Source organism: Ursus maritimus, unplaced genomic scaffold (genome assembly GCF_017311325.1).
Source record: "Ursus maritimus isolate PB19 unplaced genomic scaffold, ASM1731132v1 scaffold_12, whole genome shotgun sequence".
NCBI lineage: Eukaryota > Metazoa > Chordata > Mammalia > Carnivora > Ursidae > Ursus > Ursus maritimus.
The window spans coordinates 27,907,531-27,924,199 of record NW_024423564.1 but is presented as its reverse complement, the minus strand read 5'-3'; the positions used below and the strand labels follow the sequence as shown (position 1 = coordinate 27,924,199).

Below are 16,669 nucleotides of genomic sequence, written 5' to 3'. Positions count from 1 at the left end.
ACAAAGATACACACCTAAAGCATAAGGACAAAGAAAGCTTCAAAATAAAGGATAGGAAAAATGCTATGTAAAAACCAACCAAAAGAAAGTTGGTATAACTATATTATCATTGGTAATTAGGAAACATACATTCTTTTCAAGCACACATTATCTATAAATATTGACCATGAATAAGGCTACAAAGTAAATCTCAACAAATACCAGAGAATTAATGTCTTGCAGGTCATGTTCTCTGATCAAGATGTAATTAAATTATACTTCATTAATAAAAAATTACCGGAAAAAATGATTGGAAATTTTAAATGCACATCTAAGTACTCCCTCTGTCAAGTAAGAAATCTTATTAGATAAAATGTAAAAATAAATGACAAGGAAAATATGCTGTAAAAACCAATAAAATAGAGACGTTTGACAAAATTGGCAAGGAAAAGATGATGGCACAAATAAACAATATTACAATGAAGTATTAAGCATGATTTTAGGTATAGAAGAGACTTCTTTGAAATCAGAGAATACTCTGATTTTTTATACCAGTTCATACTGTTGGGGTGTTTGGGTGGCTCAGTTGGCACCTGCCTTCAGCTCGGGTAGTGATCTCAGGTGTCGGGACCGAGACCCACATGGCGCTGGGCTCCCTGCTCAGTCGGGGGTCTGCTGCTCACTCTCCCTCTGCCCACCCCCATTTGCACTCTCTCTCTCTCTCAAATAAATAAAATCTTTGAAAAATAATAAAAGATAAAGCATATACTATTTCATATTGCTTTCATACTGATTTTTAAATATAGTGGCAAATAATTTCTTAAAAGAAACAGAACATTTCTTGAAATATGTAATCTAATATAGCTGGTTTAAGAAGAAAGCAAAAACCTAAATAGAACTATTGTCACTAAGGCTTAAAATATACACTCCCCTTTCCCTTTACACACACACACACACACACACACACACACACACACACACAGGCCCAGATGAGCTCTATCAAACATTCAAGGAACATATAATCTCAGTCTTTCACAAATTGTTCCAGAAAACAGAAAAAGAGGAAATGCTGTCCTATTCATTTTGAAATGAGTTAAATCTTGATATCAAAACTACTTATGGGTAGTAGAAGAAAGAAAGATTAAAAGCCAATTTCACCAATAAGCATAAATGCAAAAATCCTAAATAAAGTTCAGTCAACCAAATCAGTAATGTAGATTTTCAAAATAACCAAGTTGAGGTTTGTTTCCCCCCAGCAATACAAAGGTAATCTAACATTAGAAAATCTATAAATGTCATTCACCACACTGACAAAAAATAAAAGCCATCAGATTTAGAAATTAAGTAACATACTTTTCTCAACAGATGCCCCAAAATTGTACAATGAAATTAAATACCCAGGCACACAAGCAGAAATTCTTCCAAATAGAAATAGAAATTCTTAACCTGATTTTTAAAAATGTGTCTACCAAAACCTACTCAAAGTATCACACTAAATTATGAAAAATTAAAAGCATTTCCCTGGAGGTTAGGAATAATACAAGTATGCCTCTTATTCTGCCTTTGTTCAATACAACCTTGTCTTAATGCAGCAAGTCAAGGAGAGTATGTTAGAAAGGCCAAACAAAGCTATAATTATTTGCATATTTTATGACTATCTTACATAGAAAATCTGAAATAAACTACAGCAAGCTAAAAAGAAGGTTCAGCAAAGTTACAGGATAAAGGTCAATATACAAAAAAATAATAATTTTGTTCCCATATACCAGCAGCAGATACTTAGGAAATGCAGTTTTAAAAAAGAACTACAAGAGCAATGAACAAATAAAAAGAGAAAATTATGCCAAAAATTAGTAAATGCTATTAAAAGATGTAAAAGAAGACCTAAACAAATGAGCGATATACCTTATTTATGGATAGGAAGAATTAATATCAAGATGATGTCCATTCCCCCCAATTAAATAATAAATGAAGTACAAATAAAAAACCCAACTGAGTTTTTCACAAGCAAGAGCCAAGTTATTCCTGAAGAGAACAAAATAGGTCAGAGAGAAGCCCTCCTTAGTGCTACTAAGAGTTTATTATAGGTATAATTAAGACTCTGAAAAAAAAAAAGACTCGATGGCTTTGGCATAGAGATGGACGAAATGACCAATGGAGCATATTAGGAAGCCCAGAGATAGAACCATACAGAAGTAGAAACTTGACATACGACAGAGGTGGCTTTACCGTTAGAGGGAAAAGGATGTAATCTGCAATAAATAATCTCAGAGTAATTAGTCACCTATGTGGGAACAATTTTTTTGTATTAGATTCTATTTCATGTCATAGACAAATAAGTAGACTAAAAAGCTAATGTTAGGGGCACCTGGATGGCTCAGTCGGTTGAGCGTTCGACTCTTGGTTTCGGGTCGGGTCATGGTCTCAGGGTTGTGGGATCAAGCCCTGCGTTTTGATATCCGCTTGCAATGCTCTCCCTCTCCCCCCTCCACTCTCATGCACATATGCACCCATGCACACATGCACACGCTGTCTCTCAAATAAATAAATAAATAAAATCTTAAAAAAATAAAAAGCTAATGTTATAAGCAAACATTTAGAGGGAATGAGCTTATGACCACCAATCAGGGAATGAGCTTATGACCACCAATCAGGGAAGAGTTTCTTCATTAGGATATAAAAAGCATAAACCACAACCTGAAGACCGATGTATTTGACTACATTAACACACAAACAAAGAAACAAATCCTTCCTTCAACCAAAACAAAAAGGCAAGCTACAGACTGGGAGATGTGGGCAACACATTTAAACTAACAGAACAGTGAGTACTTAGAATACATTTTAAAATATAAATTGATATAGGGGCACCTGGGTGGCTCAGTTGGTTAAGTGTTTGACTTCAGCTCCCGTCATGATCTCAGGGTCCTGGGATGGAACCTCGTGTTGGGCTCTGTGCTCAGTGAGGAGTCTGCTTCTCTCTCTCCCTCTGCTCTCCCCCCCCCACCATGCTCTCTCTTTAAATAAAATAAAATTAATAAAATATTTTAAAAATAAAATATAAATCGATGTAAAGCAAACAACCCAACTGAAAATGGACAAAGTACATGAACAGGCATCTCACAGGAAAAGAAACCTGTCAGGCCAATAAACTTATGAAGGGATACTCAACCTCACTAGGAATCAAATGTAAATTACAGTAACATTTCACATCCATCTGATTGGCAAACATTTTTAAAGTCTGACAATATCAAATGCTGGTGAGGTACAGAGAAATAGGAATTTTCCTACGCTGTTGGTAGGAATGTAAATTGGTGCAACCACTTTGGAAAGCAACTTGGTAATATCCATCATTTCCACTCCCAGGAATATACCCTAAAGAATCTTGCTCACAGGAGATATGTGAAAGATTGCTTGCTTCAGAATTGTCTATAATAGGGAAAATTGGAAATAACCCAAACTCTCCCGACAGGAGAATACAAAAATAATCACCAAGTATTCATACAATGGAATTCTTTATCAGCAATTAAATAAATGAACAAAACTGCATGTGCCAAATGGACAAATCTCAAAAACGAAGTGTTGAGTGAAAAAAAAAAAGGTACAATGGCAGAAGGATACATACACTATGATGCCATTTATGCTAAATAGTATTATATATAGTTTATGGGAATATGTGTAAGTAAATGTATAAAAATAGTCATGGCGATGATATATACCAATTTTGGTATAGTGGGTGCCTCTGAGGAGAGAAGAAAGGAAAAGAGTTAGGGAGGAACATATTCCATAAGATATTCAACCATGTCTGTAATATTGTATTTTAAAAATAAAACCTGAAGTAAATATGGCAGAATTATGATTATTATATTATTTGTGATTTCTCATATGTTTAAAATGTTTTATTTAAAAACTGAGTAACTTCAAAGTAAAGCCAGGAAATCTATTATCTTAAGGACCAATAAAATCCTAATAAATAGTAAAATTTCAACAAAATTTAATCATTAAAATTGTCAAAATTCTCATTGTAAAATATAAATATTTCAGTTTTATGTGTCCATATTATAATAAATATGAGCTATCTAGACATAAACTGTAAATTACCCTGATCACAGGGTTTAAAATAAAAAATATAAATATACACACATGTGGGTAAAGACTGAAAAGCAGCACTAAAAATAAAATAAACTTTTAAGCTAGAAGGGTTTGGGGTGAAATTTCTTTAATTTTCTTAATTTTATTTTTATTTTCTTTTATTTAAAGATTGTATTTATTTATTTGACAGAGATAGAGACAGCCAGGGAGAGAGGGAACACAAGCAGCGGGAGTGGGAGAGGAAGAAGCAGGCTCCCAGTAGAGCAGGGAGCCGGATGCGGGGCTCGATCCCAGGACTCCAGGATCACACCCTGAGCCAAAGACAGGTGCTTAACGACTGAGCCACCAAGGTACCCCTTAATTTTTTTACTTTTAAAATCTGACTTAAAAAAGGAAATGTTGCTAAAATAAATGTATTATGTACTTTCTGAAAAGTTTTTCCCTAGAAATCATATAGCAGCAGAGATTTAAACAAATAGTTCTCTAGAAATGTACAGTACGAAGTAGTCAAGTCCTTTCAGACCTTCCTCTAAATTATTTTCTTTCTGTTAAATGATCAGGTTAAACAAACAGGCCCACAACAAAATGATATGGGTCAAATCACTCTCACCATCCAATTTTCAAGGGCAATGGCAGTCAAGAATTTACCTGGGAGTGATACTTTGCTATGCCTTTAATTAAGGCGGGGCTTTTGAAACTCACTTGTTCCATTCGTGTCTCAAATCAATCAGATGAAATTCACCTTTTACGCGGCCTGAATCCTGATAGCTCGGCACACTTGATAGGTAATTTAATCGTCTCTGGTGTAGATGAACGCAAACTCAAATTAGCTAGTGAAAGAGTTGGTCTTCTCTGAGGTAGCTGTGCTTTTCCACTTTTATGCAAGAGCTGAGCTTCACCAACTGGCTAGCTGGAAGTGTTATTAAAAATTTAGTGAAAGAAACAAAGGTGTGCTCTGGTGTCTCTTGTTACCCTTTCTACTGTTACTCCGGCAGACAAAAGGCATAGAGCCTGCCTCATGAATAATGTGACATGGAATATTCACGATCTATTTTTAATGGAGTCAAGTAATAACATTAAAAGAGATATTTGCAATCTTCAAATTTCACACGGTAACAGTCGCAGTAATTTGTTTTGATTCTGAACTGAGGATATCAAGATGTATTTTTTTTCCCTAAAAAGGCATATGGTTAACATCAAAATTACAACTTCTCATTTACAGCATAAACAAGGATTATGAAAATGGCCCCAAAGTTCTAAATGTCATAAGAGAAGGACAGGACAGATAACTAGATTTCAATCAGTCTACGTACCTCTCGATGCAACTTCTTTACTTTTCAAACCAGGTTGGAAATAATCAACCAGTGTGCACAGCGAATTCTGTGGGAAGGATGTTTTGTGATCTTTACTCTTGGGAATTGTTTCCCAGGACACTAGGAAGAGGTTCCTGTTCACCCATCAGTTCTGGAAAATTACCTTAAACTGCATTATAAACAAATTTAGATTCTGAATGACAGTAAACTGACATGGAAAGACATGGTGTTGAAAACCAGGTGAGCACAGCCAAGGACTGAGATTTGGAGAGACTGGAGAAAAGCCATGTCAAAGCCCCCTTACCCACCAACTCGAGAGAGTCCTGTGTTCAATCGGTTTCCTAAAGTCTCAAGTAATTTCTCTTCCCATTGTGCTCTAAAAAGCAGAGCCAGTCAGGATAAAGCTGGATTTTACTTTCTTTGCTTATTTACCTATGACCTCAGCAAATACCTATGGATATACTATTGTGTGCCAGGCACTGTTCTGGGAGCTGAGGATTCAGCAGTGACCCACAGGACACTGTGCACACTACTGTATCCCCACCACCTAGAACAGTGCCAGGCACATACTAGGTACTCAATCAATATGTGTGAAGTTGATGAAAATTGAAATGGACAATCTACTGGTGGTCACCATGGGCCATGCATACCTTGGCTGGGACACGTTAGAATGAGCACAGGTAGTCGGGATCTAGGTCAGGACCGTATTCCCTTATTCTGGTTGCATTCTCGTAAAGGACTGATTCATGCAAGAAACTCCCACAGGTGGGATAGAGTCAGAAATAACCCAAATTCCAATTTTACTGCCTCGAATGCATCTTTAGATTGAGACTTTCCCTAGGTGAGGCAACTAACCCATACCATAGACTTTCTCTCCCTTCCAGTCTCCGCAGAATCAAATAGCCAAGGTTGGACTGGGATGACAGAACCATATCCACATTTTATGGTCAAGGAAATTGGAATCAGGGAGGCCAAGGGAGTTGCCTAAGTCACACAGCATATTGGTGACAGAGCTGTGACTAACACTTAATTTCTGGACCTAATACCTGTGATTTCTTCATTCATCTGGGAGCCTTCTGGCCTATAAAAGAAACCAAAAATCCACCCACCAGCAAAAACAACCCTAAAGTCTTCAGAAGTACGTATGTACATATGGAACCACTGGGACTTTATAAAGTAGGAGCTTAGTTTTGTATACCTAGTTTTTCTGTTAAGAAAGAACGATCTCTGAGGTGTAGAAGGAAAAAGCAAATGAAAATCCGAGCAATTGGGTTGTACTCTCTTCTGGATATTGGCTTGTCTGCTTTACTTTTAATAGCCCACTGTAGTTTCTTTCAGTGCCAGCTCCTGCTATCCACTAAAACAAAGGTCGTCCCCAAATTCCCTGCCGAAATGAAAAGCAAGAGGTCAGAGTCTTAATACTTTATTAACTTAAAACATCATTCTAATAAATATGTATTAACATAATGCACTCCAGAAGATCTAAAAACATTTACAAACCTCATCAAAGTAAAAATACCACTTTTTTCTTTATAACACACATGGAGGGTCACTCCACATGCCTGCTAGCTTAGACATCTTAAAAATATCAGCTTAACAATAAAAAACTGAATATACACACAGATCTTGGAAGTATCTGTTCAGCTATTTTTCTGTTTATGCTTGATAAAATCCAAACGTGTCAGAAAAGAAGGGTCAAGATTTTGTTTTGTCTTCTCTGAATTCCTTAGGAGGGAAAAAAACAGATCCTGCCACTTGGAAGTGCAACTGTTAGCTTTTGAAGGGCAGGGGCACGGGCTGTAACTTTACTCTCTGGCTCCGCAGTACCTAGCACAGGCCCGGGACCTGGTGGTCAATAAATGTCTGCTGAGTGAGGGGAGGGTGTGTTGTCCAGAGGTGCTGCTCTGTGCTTTCCCTCCTCTGACGGAGGCTTCACTAGCCTCCTGCAGGGAGGACTCTCCTCTCCTCTCACCACCAAGTCCACGTTTCTTCCGCTCCTGCTTGGAGCAGGCTGGACAGCATATTTTGTAATTTCAAAAGTATGAAACTCTTTCCCCAAATCAGTTTCTGAACCAGTCTTCGAGTGGGAGAATTGATTCCTCCAAGATTTATAGGCAGCACCCAATAGAAAGGGGTTGACAGACTCCCCAGAAAGAAAGATAATAAGTAACACTCATTTTTCATTCTAGATAATGAAATGTAAATGGTGGCCCCCTCCTCTCCCACCCCAGTATCTGGGGTGGGGCAAGAGGAGGGGAAAAACCTGAAGGACCTTCCTGTCTGTGGAGCCGGGCTGGGAATGGGAAGAACTGCAGGGCCTGAGATTTTAGCGGGTCCCCTCTTGACCTCCAGTCTTCAGGTGTCGAGGAGACTATTCGGCATGTCCAAAGCCCAGTGAGTCGTTTGGTTCCCATCTGGGCTGAACTCTGAAAAGGTAACTTATCCCTTCTTGCCATTCCAGGAAGTAAGGTGAAGGAGCTCACCCTGCTGGGAGCTTCGGACTGGCCTGGAGGGCCTGAGAAGTCTGACATGGATGGTGGCAAACGGGGAGGCTGCCCTCCCTAGTGTTGTGTAACTGCTGCTTGCAGCCATCCAGGGCTCTCATTTGAGCCCATGCTGGGTCTCCCGGTGCCGCCTGAGGTCCACCTTCCTCTGGAAGCCCTTCCCACACAGGTCGCAGCCAAAGGGTTTGAAGCCCGTGTGCTTGCGGCTGTGGGTGATGAGGTTGGAGCTCTGGCTGAATGCCTTCCCACACACCTGGCACTTGTGGGGCTTCTCACCTGCGAGGATGGAGGAGGGGAGGGGAGGAAGTATGAGTTTACAATAAAGCTAGAGGGGACTCGCTGTGACCCACATGCTCTTGGCAGCAGCCGGCTGCACCACAGTCTAAGGTCTTCAAGCGACTTGGAGGGTGACGTGTTGCCACGCAACTCCTGGGAAGTCATGGGTGCACCAGGTGAAAGAGAGACTTTCTGAGTGGGGGTTCCCAGCAAAGGGCCTCAAACCGTTTCCTGCTAAACGGAAACAGCAAAGGCCACGTGCCCAGACTCACAGCTGAATCCACCCTGGCAAGACACCCCTGACTTTAGAAGCAGAGCACTCCCACGGCAGATGTTCAATGTGGGGGTGGGGGCCATGTGACTGTGCTCTAATTCAGAGGAAGTTTTCAAATCTGAGTTTCCAAGTGGGTGTTGGTTTGTATGGACCAGTGAGCCTGCTTTCTTTCTTGCTCTTGAAGGACAATAGAATGTGTCTGAGGCATAGACATGGCTCAAAGTCTTATTTTTAAAAATCCACATTTGGGTCGCAAAGTATTTCTTAAATAGCGGATCCTTTTCCATCTTGATTTTACTTTCTTTTTATAAGGATTCTTTATATCCTAGCAAGTCTTTACCATAAATTAATAAATAACAAAGAAAAAAGTTTTGGGGGAGCCTGGATGGCTCAGTTGGTTGAGTGTGCAGCTCTTGGTTTCAACTCAGATCATAATCTCAGGGTTGTGAGATCGAGTCCTCTGTCAGGCTCTGCCCTCAGCACAGAGTCTGCTTGCGATTCTTTCCCTCTTCGTGTCCCTCCCCACACACTTTCTCTCCCCCCCAAATAAATAAATAAATATCTTTAAAAAAAAAAAAAAGAAAGAAAAGCAGTTTTGTCTTTGCCCCCAATTCATGTGCTGTTTAATATTTGGGTAAATAGCATGAATTTCCAAAGAGCCTCCACATGGCATTATTGTCAGGGCTTGGTCTTGGAAAAGTGCACGAAAGAGATAAGGTTTGTTTTTGAGGAAACTTCTGTCCCTCTTGCTCCACCCATTTCTGTCTTCATGCTTCAGATTTCTTTGATAAGGAACCACCCATCAAACTTAGCCTATCCCTTTAAAGTCAAACAAATCTGAGAAACAAATTCTAGCTATGATGTGAATGTTTGATAAAGACTTAATGTTTCTTCAGTCAAGATCCTAGTTGCATTTTGGGAAGGGTCTTGAATACCTTTACTCAAAAGAAGTGATTTACACAGAAATTTCAGATAAGGGGTCATGATTAAAGTAGGTTATTTTTCTAGGTTTTCTGAAGGGGCATCTACACTGCCAAAACATAATTTATAAGCATCAAAGGTAGGTGTTGTGAACACACTGAAATTTGTTTTAAATCAGCATTCATATTCTGGAATAAAATAGTCAGAATTCTGAGTCTCTTGTACATGTCTTATTTACTATTAAAGAAACAGCTCCTGGCATTAAAACTGCCACCTATATACAATCAAAATGTTAGGGAAAGAGCCCAGGATTGCAATCCAGAGCATTCCATGGCCCCAAGATTTACTCTGTCTGATCTTTGGTAAATCATTTCATCACCCTGAGTTTCATCACCCTAAGGCTACTTACGGCGGTGGCAGTAAGGATCGAAAGAAGGGATAGCGGTACGTGGGTGGTTCAGTCAGTTAAGTGTCTGACTCAGGTCATGATCTCAGGGTCCTGGGATCAAGCCCCATGTTCGGCTCAGCAGGGAGTTTTCTTGTCCCTCTCCCTCTGACCCCCCACTCATGCCCTCTTTGTCTCTCACTCAAATAAATAATCTTTTAAAAAGGGGGGGGTAGGTTTTTTTTTTAAAAGAAGGAATAGGTTTGAAAGCAGTTTGTAAATTATAAAGTATTATAATAGGTAAAGAATTACCATTATTATGGCATGAATTTGCTAATATTTTGAAAAGAGCAGCAAGTGACTAGAAGCTTTCTACATCTACCAAGGCTCATGACTCCGAAAATAGAATACAGTAAACAGTGGTCAATATAATAGACATTTGAGGCCAGGAAGACCTGAATTTAAGTCCTGGCCCTACCACTTGCTATCAGAGCCCTGGACAGGTTACCTAACCCTTCTGTGCCTCACTTTTCTCTTCTCTAGAATGGAGATAAGGAATAGTCTCTACCTCCCGGAGTTCTTGTAAGCATAAAATGAGATAATGCATTTGAAAAGTGCTTAGCAGACAGCTTAGTACTATTTACCGTGTCTTTTCCTCCTTAATCAGAGAAAGCTCTTCAACTGCAAGAAATGCAGTGGAGGGACCACACATAAGGCCTCCTGCCTCCCTAAAAGGCTGGGTGGCAGCCCTAGAGAAGTCATCAATCTCTGCAGCTTCATATTTGACTCAGAGCAGGCAGCAGTTGGAGCAGCAGCTAAACTAGAGGAAAACAGTCTTTGCAAAGATAGAGAACCTGAGGTTGACCAGCTGAGTGGTTCTTCAAGTGCAGCCCCACACCAAGGCCCCTCTGGGGAGAACCTCGTATGTAAATGAATCTAAGAGAATCTGCCTCCCTGTGTTCTTGAACACACTGCAGTGATTAACTCCATCTGGAAGGCCTCATCTACCACTCACTCTGTAGCCAGAATACCACAGCAAAGGTGAATTATATTGACCTCAGCGGGGAAGAACAATGCTCCTCCATGAGAGCCTTCACCAGGTGTTTTCAGACAAGCCAAGGGCCTTCAGCTTACCAGTGTGGATGAAGGTGTGTTTCTTCATGTCTGACTTCTGGTGGAACCTCTTGCCACAGTACTGACAAGGGTAGGGCCGGGTGTCTGAGTGGATGAGCAAGTGTGTGGACAGAGTAGATGACCTCTTGAAGCTCTTGCCACAGATCTTACAGTCAAAGCTTCGTTCCTGTGGGTAGAAAGATGCGNNATTCCTATTGTAGTCATCTAGGCTGTCATCCTCCTCACCACTAACCTGACCATAAAATCCCCCAAACCAGGGCTCTCCCTTCCTTCAGGCTCCCCTTCCACTTAGCCTGCCCCATCATCCCTCTCCCCAGATTTATTTCCAATCTCCACCCTCCCCACCCCAGCCTCTTCCCCTTTAACACTTTTTCTACCCACTTTTCACCCACAACCCTCTACACCCCATGGCAAAAACATATCCCCACCCTGCTTCTTTGACAGCCATTTACAAACACTTCTCCACCCTCCTCACCAGGAGGCTTAGACCTCAGTCTCTTGAGACCAACCAGCCCCTCCAGCCCATGTTGAGAGAGATGGGAGAACAGTACTGTCTTTGGTAGATAAGTCTCTGTAAGTAAGCCTTTGCTTGTCATAGTTACTTGTGTACCCAATTGCTTATGTACTCTCCGACACTCAGCTAAACTGAAAAATTCTGTGTGGGCCTCCTGTCAGGGACCGGGTGTGTTATAGGATTCTCAAGAGCCTAGCACCTGGAAGTTGGACAACAATTATTAATAAAGAATGCATGAAATAACCGCAGGGCAAATATGCTACTGGATACGCGGAATGAGCTGACATCCCTTCCTTTCAGTTGGGAGGGGTCAATACAGATTAAGTGACAGCCATTTGGTGAAAAGAAGCGAGGCAAAAACCCCAGAGCTTATAAATCTGATATATCAGCAGCAAGGGCACATACAAACCCTCCTCAAATTCAAGGTAATGATCTGGTCTCCCTCTGGAGGCTTACAATGATGTGACACCAAACTCCAGGGCTGCCTCGAAGCCTGAGCCGGCCACCTTTCCCTACACACCTACATCTGGGCAAAGGGACGTGGTGGAGGAGACTGGGGGCAGTCCGGGGAAGCCCAGGGGAAAAGCTGCCAGGCGGAGAGGGGCCGGTGCTGCACCGACAAGCAGAACGTCCCCGAATGCGAAAACCTGAACTGGGCCGCGTGCGGCCATGCGCCCCGCGCTTACCTGCGAGTGCACGGCTTTATGCTGCTCCAGGCTCACCGCGTGCCCGAAGGTCTTGCCGCACATCTCGCACGCAAAGGGTCTCGTGCCGCTGTGGGACCTGCGCACGTGCACCTCGAGCCCGTGCGGCGTGGAGAACACCTGAGGCGGGTGGGGCCGGGGAGAAGGCCGCTGAGAGGGGCCGAGGGGCGAGGGCGGGGGGCGCGGGCGCGGGGCCGGCAAAGCCAGGCGCGCGGGAGCCTCACCTTGCTGCACTTGATGCACTTGTAGGAGCCGCCGCCCAGCAGCAGGCGGGTGCACAGCAGCTCCGACTCCACCTTGACGCCAGCGCCTTTGTCCGCGTGCAGCCCATGGCCGCGCTCCGAGTACAGCCCTCCCGCCGCCGCCGTCTGCCGCTCGTACAACCCTGCCGCCGCGGGTCCGAAATCGCCGTAGAGCCCTAGGCCCGCGCCGCCGGCAGCGCCACCTCCTGCGCTGCCTCCCCCGGGCGCCCCGGCCCCCGCGCCGCCCGCAGCCCGCTCGGGGCCGTAGAGCGCCGCGGGGTGGCCTGGCTCCGGGGCGCGCTCGCAGAAGAGGCCCAGGCCGGAGCCGCGCTCCAGGGCCGCGCACGGCCGGTAGCTGTGCACCAAGTGCCGCAGGTCAGACCCCGCCAGGCCGCTCCAAGAGTACGGCTTGAAGGGCAGGGGGAAGGGCTGGGCTTCGTCCAGCGACGGACACGCCGACTTCTCCGAGGCTGTGGAGGCACAAGGAGGCGTCGGGTTAGGCTTCAGACGGCGGGGCGGAGGCCGCCCCGCGGCGTCTGCCAGTCGCCCGGCACTGGTGGAGTACTCCGTGCGCCAGGCGCCGCGCTAGGTGTCACGACGCCCCCAGGATAAAACGCGGACCGGGTCTCTGGGGCCTCGAGGATCACTGGAGGCGGCAGGGCGGCAAACGGATAATTAAAATGACATCGGTCGGGGAGATGGGTAAATTTGGCGCCAGGGCAGCGGAAACGAAGTTAAGAGGGTCTTTTCTGGCGGGACCCGAGCACCTCGCGGTCCCGCAGAGAAAAGCGCGCCCAGCTGTTTGTGTTGGAGAAATGTTCTGAGCTGAGCTAAGCGGGAGAAGGCGGCCACCGTTAGAGTCTGGACAGCGCTCCTGCGCAGAGGGCCCAGCGCTCAGTGGCAGCGCTCTCCCGGCCCCTACAGCTTCCCACTCCGTCCTTTTTCTTTCCGGCATAGATAAGGAGGGAGGGAGAGGACCAATAAAATGAGGCCTGGACTACCGAAGACATCTGCTTGAAAAAAAACGGGAAGGTGTTAACATTCCTAACAGTTATTAAATAGCCACTGCAGATAGCAAAGGGGCAGCGGGAAGAGGGTTTGGAGCTTGAACAGGCAGCTCAGAATAGATACTCCTATTCTCATTCCTGTCATAGTTTTATTGGGGGGGGGGATCCAAATTTCTCGGAGAATAATTTACAATTAAGGTTTAGCCACCACGTGCCAGGGACATAGCTTTACCACGTTCGCGGCCTTCTGCACCGCGGCCCAACGTGAATTTTGCTAAAACCAAATATCCAACGTATCCTTTCTCCATTTGCATACAGATTTACAAATCTGTTCCCACCGCACACTCCAGACTAGCCGTTTCAGTGACAGGCTGCACCCCTAGTTTCCATCGGAGAAATTCCGGCGGCACCCAGTCTTGCAGGGCCGTGTCCTACACAGCCAAGAAGAATCCTCCAGCGCAGACTCCCAGACACACTCGCTGGATTTACGGCTTTAGCAAACTCAACGCACTGAGTGTGGGATGGGGTTGGGGCTATCTTTTAAAACTAGTAAATGCGGTCTGGAAACATTTGGCAGAATCCGGCTGGTTTGCGTTCTCCTTCCCTGGCCAGAACCCAAGACTTGCTCCCACCCAATGTTTGCGCAAACCTCAATTGCTGTCTGGAAATTAAGCCAACGGACTGGTCCCCAAGGCTAGGCCAACCCGGCAGAACGAAAACTGAAACAGGCCCCCGATCCGCGCCTAAGAAGACTCAGAGGAGGGCAGAGATTTTCGTCCCGACACGCGTCCCTCCGGCTTGGCGCCCAGCTCTGCCAGGCCCGATGCTGCGGGAGCCAGAGGAAGTTTTAAAGACTGCCCAAGTCTCCGTTTGTTTGAGACTCGGGGGTCTGGATTTTGGGATCCCAGCTCTTTCTAAACAGTCAGCCGATGAGAAAACGAAATGTCGAGGTTGCTGTCGGTCCAGACGACTCATTTATTTTCTCTCCCCCACCATCTCCGCCAAACGAATGTTAGGAATGAACAACCCGAGTCCAGCCGCGTCGGATCTAAGCAGCAGACCCCGCGAACAGGCTAACTCAGTCCCAGAGAAGTCAGACGCCTCCCCCATGGGTCCCTTACCCCATGAACAAGCGCTCTCCTCTCGGAAAGACTCTCCGCCATCCATTCAGCATTTCTCCACCCAAAGCAGCCTCTGTCTATTCCCTGCCACCCCGGCCCCAGAGCTCCCAACGTATTCCTACCTGGAGACACAGAGGGCGACGGAGGCCTCCAGAAGTCCTCAAACTCTGAGCTCCGGTCGCAGACGCTGCCCTCACAGCTGCCCGGGGATGCGGAGGATCTCTCGGGGGCCTCGGTCAACTGTGACTCGGGGGACAGACGACCCCGGAGCTCCGTCTTAGCCCCGCCTGCGCTCGAGGTGCTGTCTACGGAGTGATGGCAGGATAGGAACTCAGGCTGGGCCTTATTGGGCCCAGTGGTTCGGAAGTAGCGCCCCCCAGACCGTGGCACCCTGGCGTCCTCCTCTTTCCCCAGACCTGGCTGGGAACCCTTCCGGATCCGAGGGCGGGAGCAAAGAGACCGTGGCACCTAGGCGACAAGCCCGGAAGGGACCCGGACGGTAGGAAACAGAAAAGGCAGCAAGGGGGGCGTCAGTGTCTCCCTGCCGGGTTCCTGGGGGATGGTGTGGCGGGGCTCATAATCTACATCTCTGGGAGCCCCGCCCGGCCCGCGCGCACCCCATACCTGCTCCGCCTGGCGCCAGGACATTCTCCAGGCGGAGGGAATAGTCGGGCCCCGGGGAGCGCGGCTGGTGGTAACTGTGAGCCTTCTTGCTCTTGACAAGGAACGAACGCGGCATGGTGGTCTGGCGCGCTCCCCACTCCGCTCCCTGGAGCTGCAGTCGGCCCGCTGTCACCCCGAGTGCTTGCTCAGCCCCAGCCAGGCGGAGACCTGCGAGAGAAGAACCGGGTGGAAACGCGGGTCAGCACGCTCCGGGGCCCGGGACTGGGCAGCCGGGTGGAGAGAGAGCTCCGGCCCGGAGGAGGGAGGAAGGCCCGCAGGAGGAGGGGCTTGGCCCCGCTGAGCCTCGCTCACCAGGTGGCACTCGGACAGGTGGCGCGAGCCCGCCGCCGCCGCCACAGCTGAGCGGTAAAACCCGTCCCGGGGCCCAGGCTCAGGCCTCTTCCTTCTGCCCTGCCCACACCCCTTGGCCCCTCCCCTTCCCTCGCAAAACTCGCTCTGGCAATCAAACTCTCCGGAGAGCTGAGATCCCCAACTGGCCAGTTACCCCAACTCGCTGCCTGCCTGGCCCTGTTTTCGGCGTGGGGAGGAGGGCAGGGATGCGCTGATCAATTTAGGGCCGAGGGATGTGTTCGTGGTCGAGGATCGGGAAGGGGCTAGGAGCCAAGCCCTCCCAGAGCCCGCTAGAAACTGGAGGGGGTGGGTGGGGAGGGGCGCACTAGGCAGGCTGAGGAGCAGGGTCGGGTGACAGCAGCAGAGGGGCTGAGGGCAGCAGAGGCTGGAGCTGGAGAGAAGAGGAACAGGAAGGTGGTGGGAGGGGGTATGACAGAGGACCGACCCCGGCCCCTGGTGGAACTCGCATCCCGGTGATCTCCCTCGCCCCTCACTCGTGCCTCACGCTAGGAAAAAGTGGGTCTGGAAACTCAAGCGCGGCAGAGACAGGCAAAGTCTATGGCAAGACACCCCAGACCATGGAGACCTAACCTCGGAAACCCAAGTCCTGGGAAAAAGCACTTTTCGTTCTGCTCACCAAAACCTTGTTTAGGGGAAGTCGAGCCCGATTCGCGCGCGCTGGCTGTGAACTGCGCGATGTCTGGAGTCCGCGGGGAACCAACAGTTTAGCAGACGCGGAGAGCGCAGGGTGTTCTGCCGCGGCCAGGGCGCGGGGGTCCAGGCGCGGGCCTGGGAGGGAGCTAGCTGCCCGCGGCGCCGCTCTCATTAACCCCCAATCAGTTCACCTAATCCCGGGGTCGAAACCTGAGCCCGGCCGTGAGGCGGGGCAGCGCCTCCAGCTCAGCGCGGGGCTGCTCGGGGGCGGAACCAGACAGGCTACTAGGTCTGGGGAAAACGAATTTGCCTTCCTCTCGATGGAGGCCGGGTTCACATGGGAGCTGCAGGCTCTTCGGGCACAGCAGCTCTCCATGGTCTTGTCTAGTTCAGAAACAAGGGTGCTGGGGGACCACGGGCCGGAGCAAGACCCGCTCGTCCTTGGCCTTCCCGAGGCTTAGGCTGCCAGATTCGGAGCTGCGCGGCTCTTAGGGCAGGATGCAGGACACTGACTGCCCGTTGGTGCTCCGAGCTCAAA

At 47.0% G+C, this 16,669-nt stretch overlaps 1 protein-coding gene across 1 annotated transcript; it reads right to left on the bottom strand.

The window, feature by feature from the left end:
• Positions 1-6,788: 6,788 nt before the first annotated feature.
• GFI1 (growth factor independent 1 transcriptional repressor) lies at positions 6,789-15,290 on the bottom strand. The gene is made up of 6 exons (XM_040627038.1): positions 15,088-15,290; positions 14,586-14,768; positions 12,318-12,805; positions 12,076-12,213; positions 10,876-11,041; positions 6,789-8,161 (listed from the first exon to the last, which is right to left on the bottom strand). The coding sequence occupies exons 1-6, from the start codon at positions 15,200-15,202 to the stop codon at positions 7,983-7,985; spliced, it is 1,269 nt and encodes a 422-aa protein (XP_040482972.1). The 5' UTR covers positions 15,203-15,290; the 3' UTR covers positions 6,789-7,982.
• Between the last annotated feature and the right edge of the window lie 1,379 nt (positions 15,291-16,669).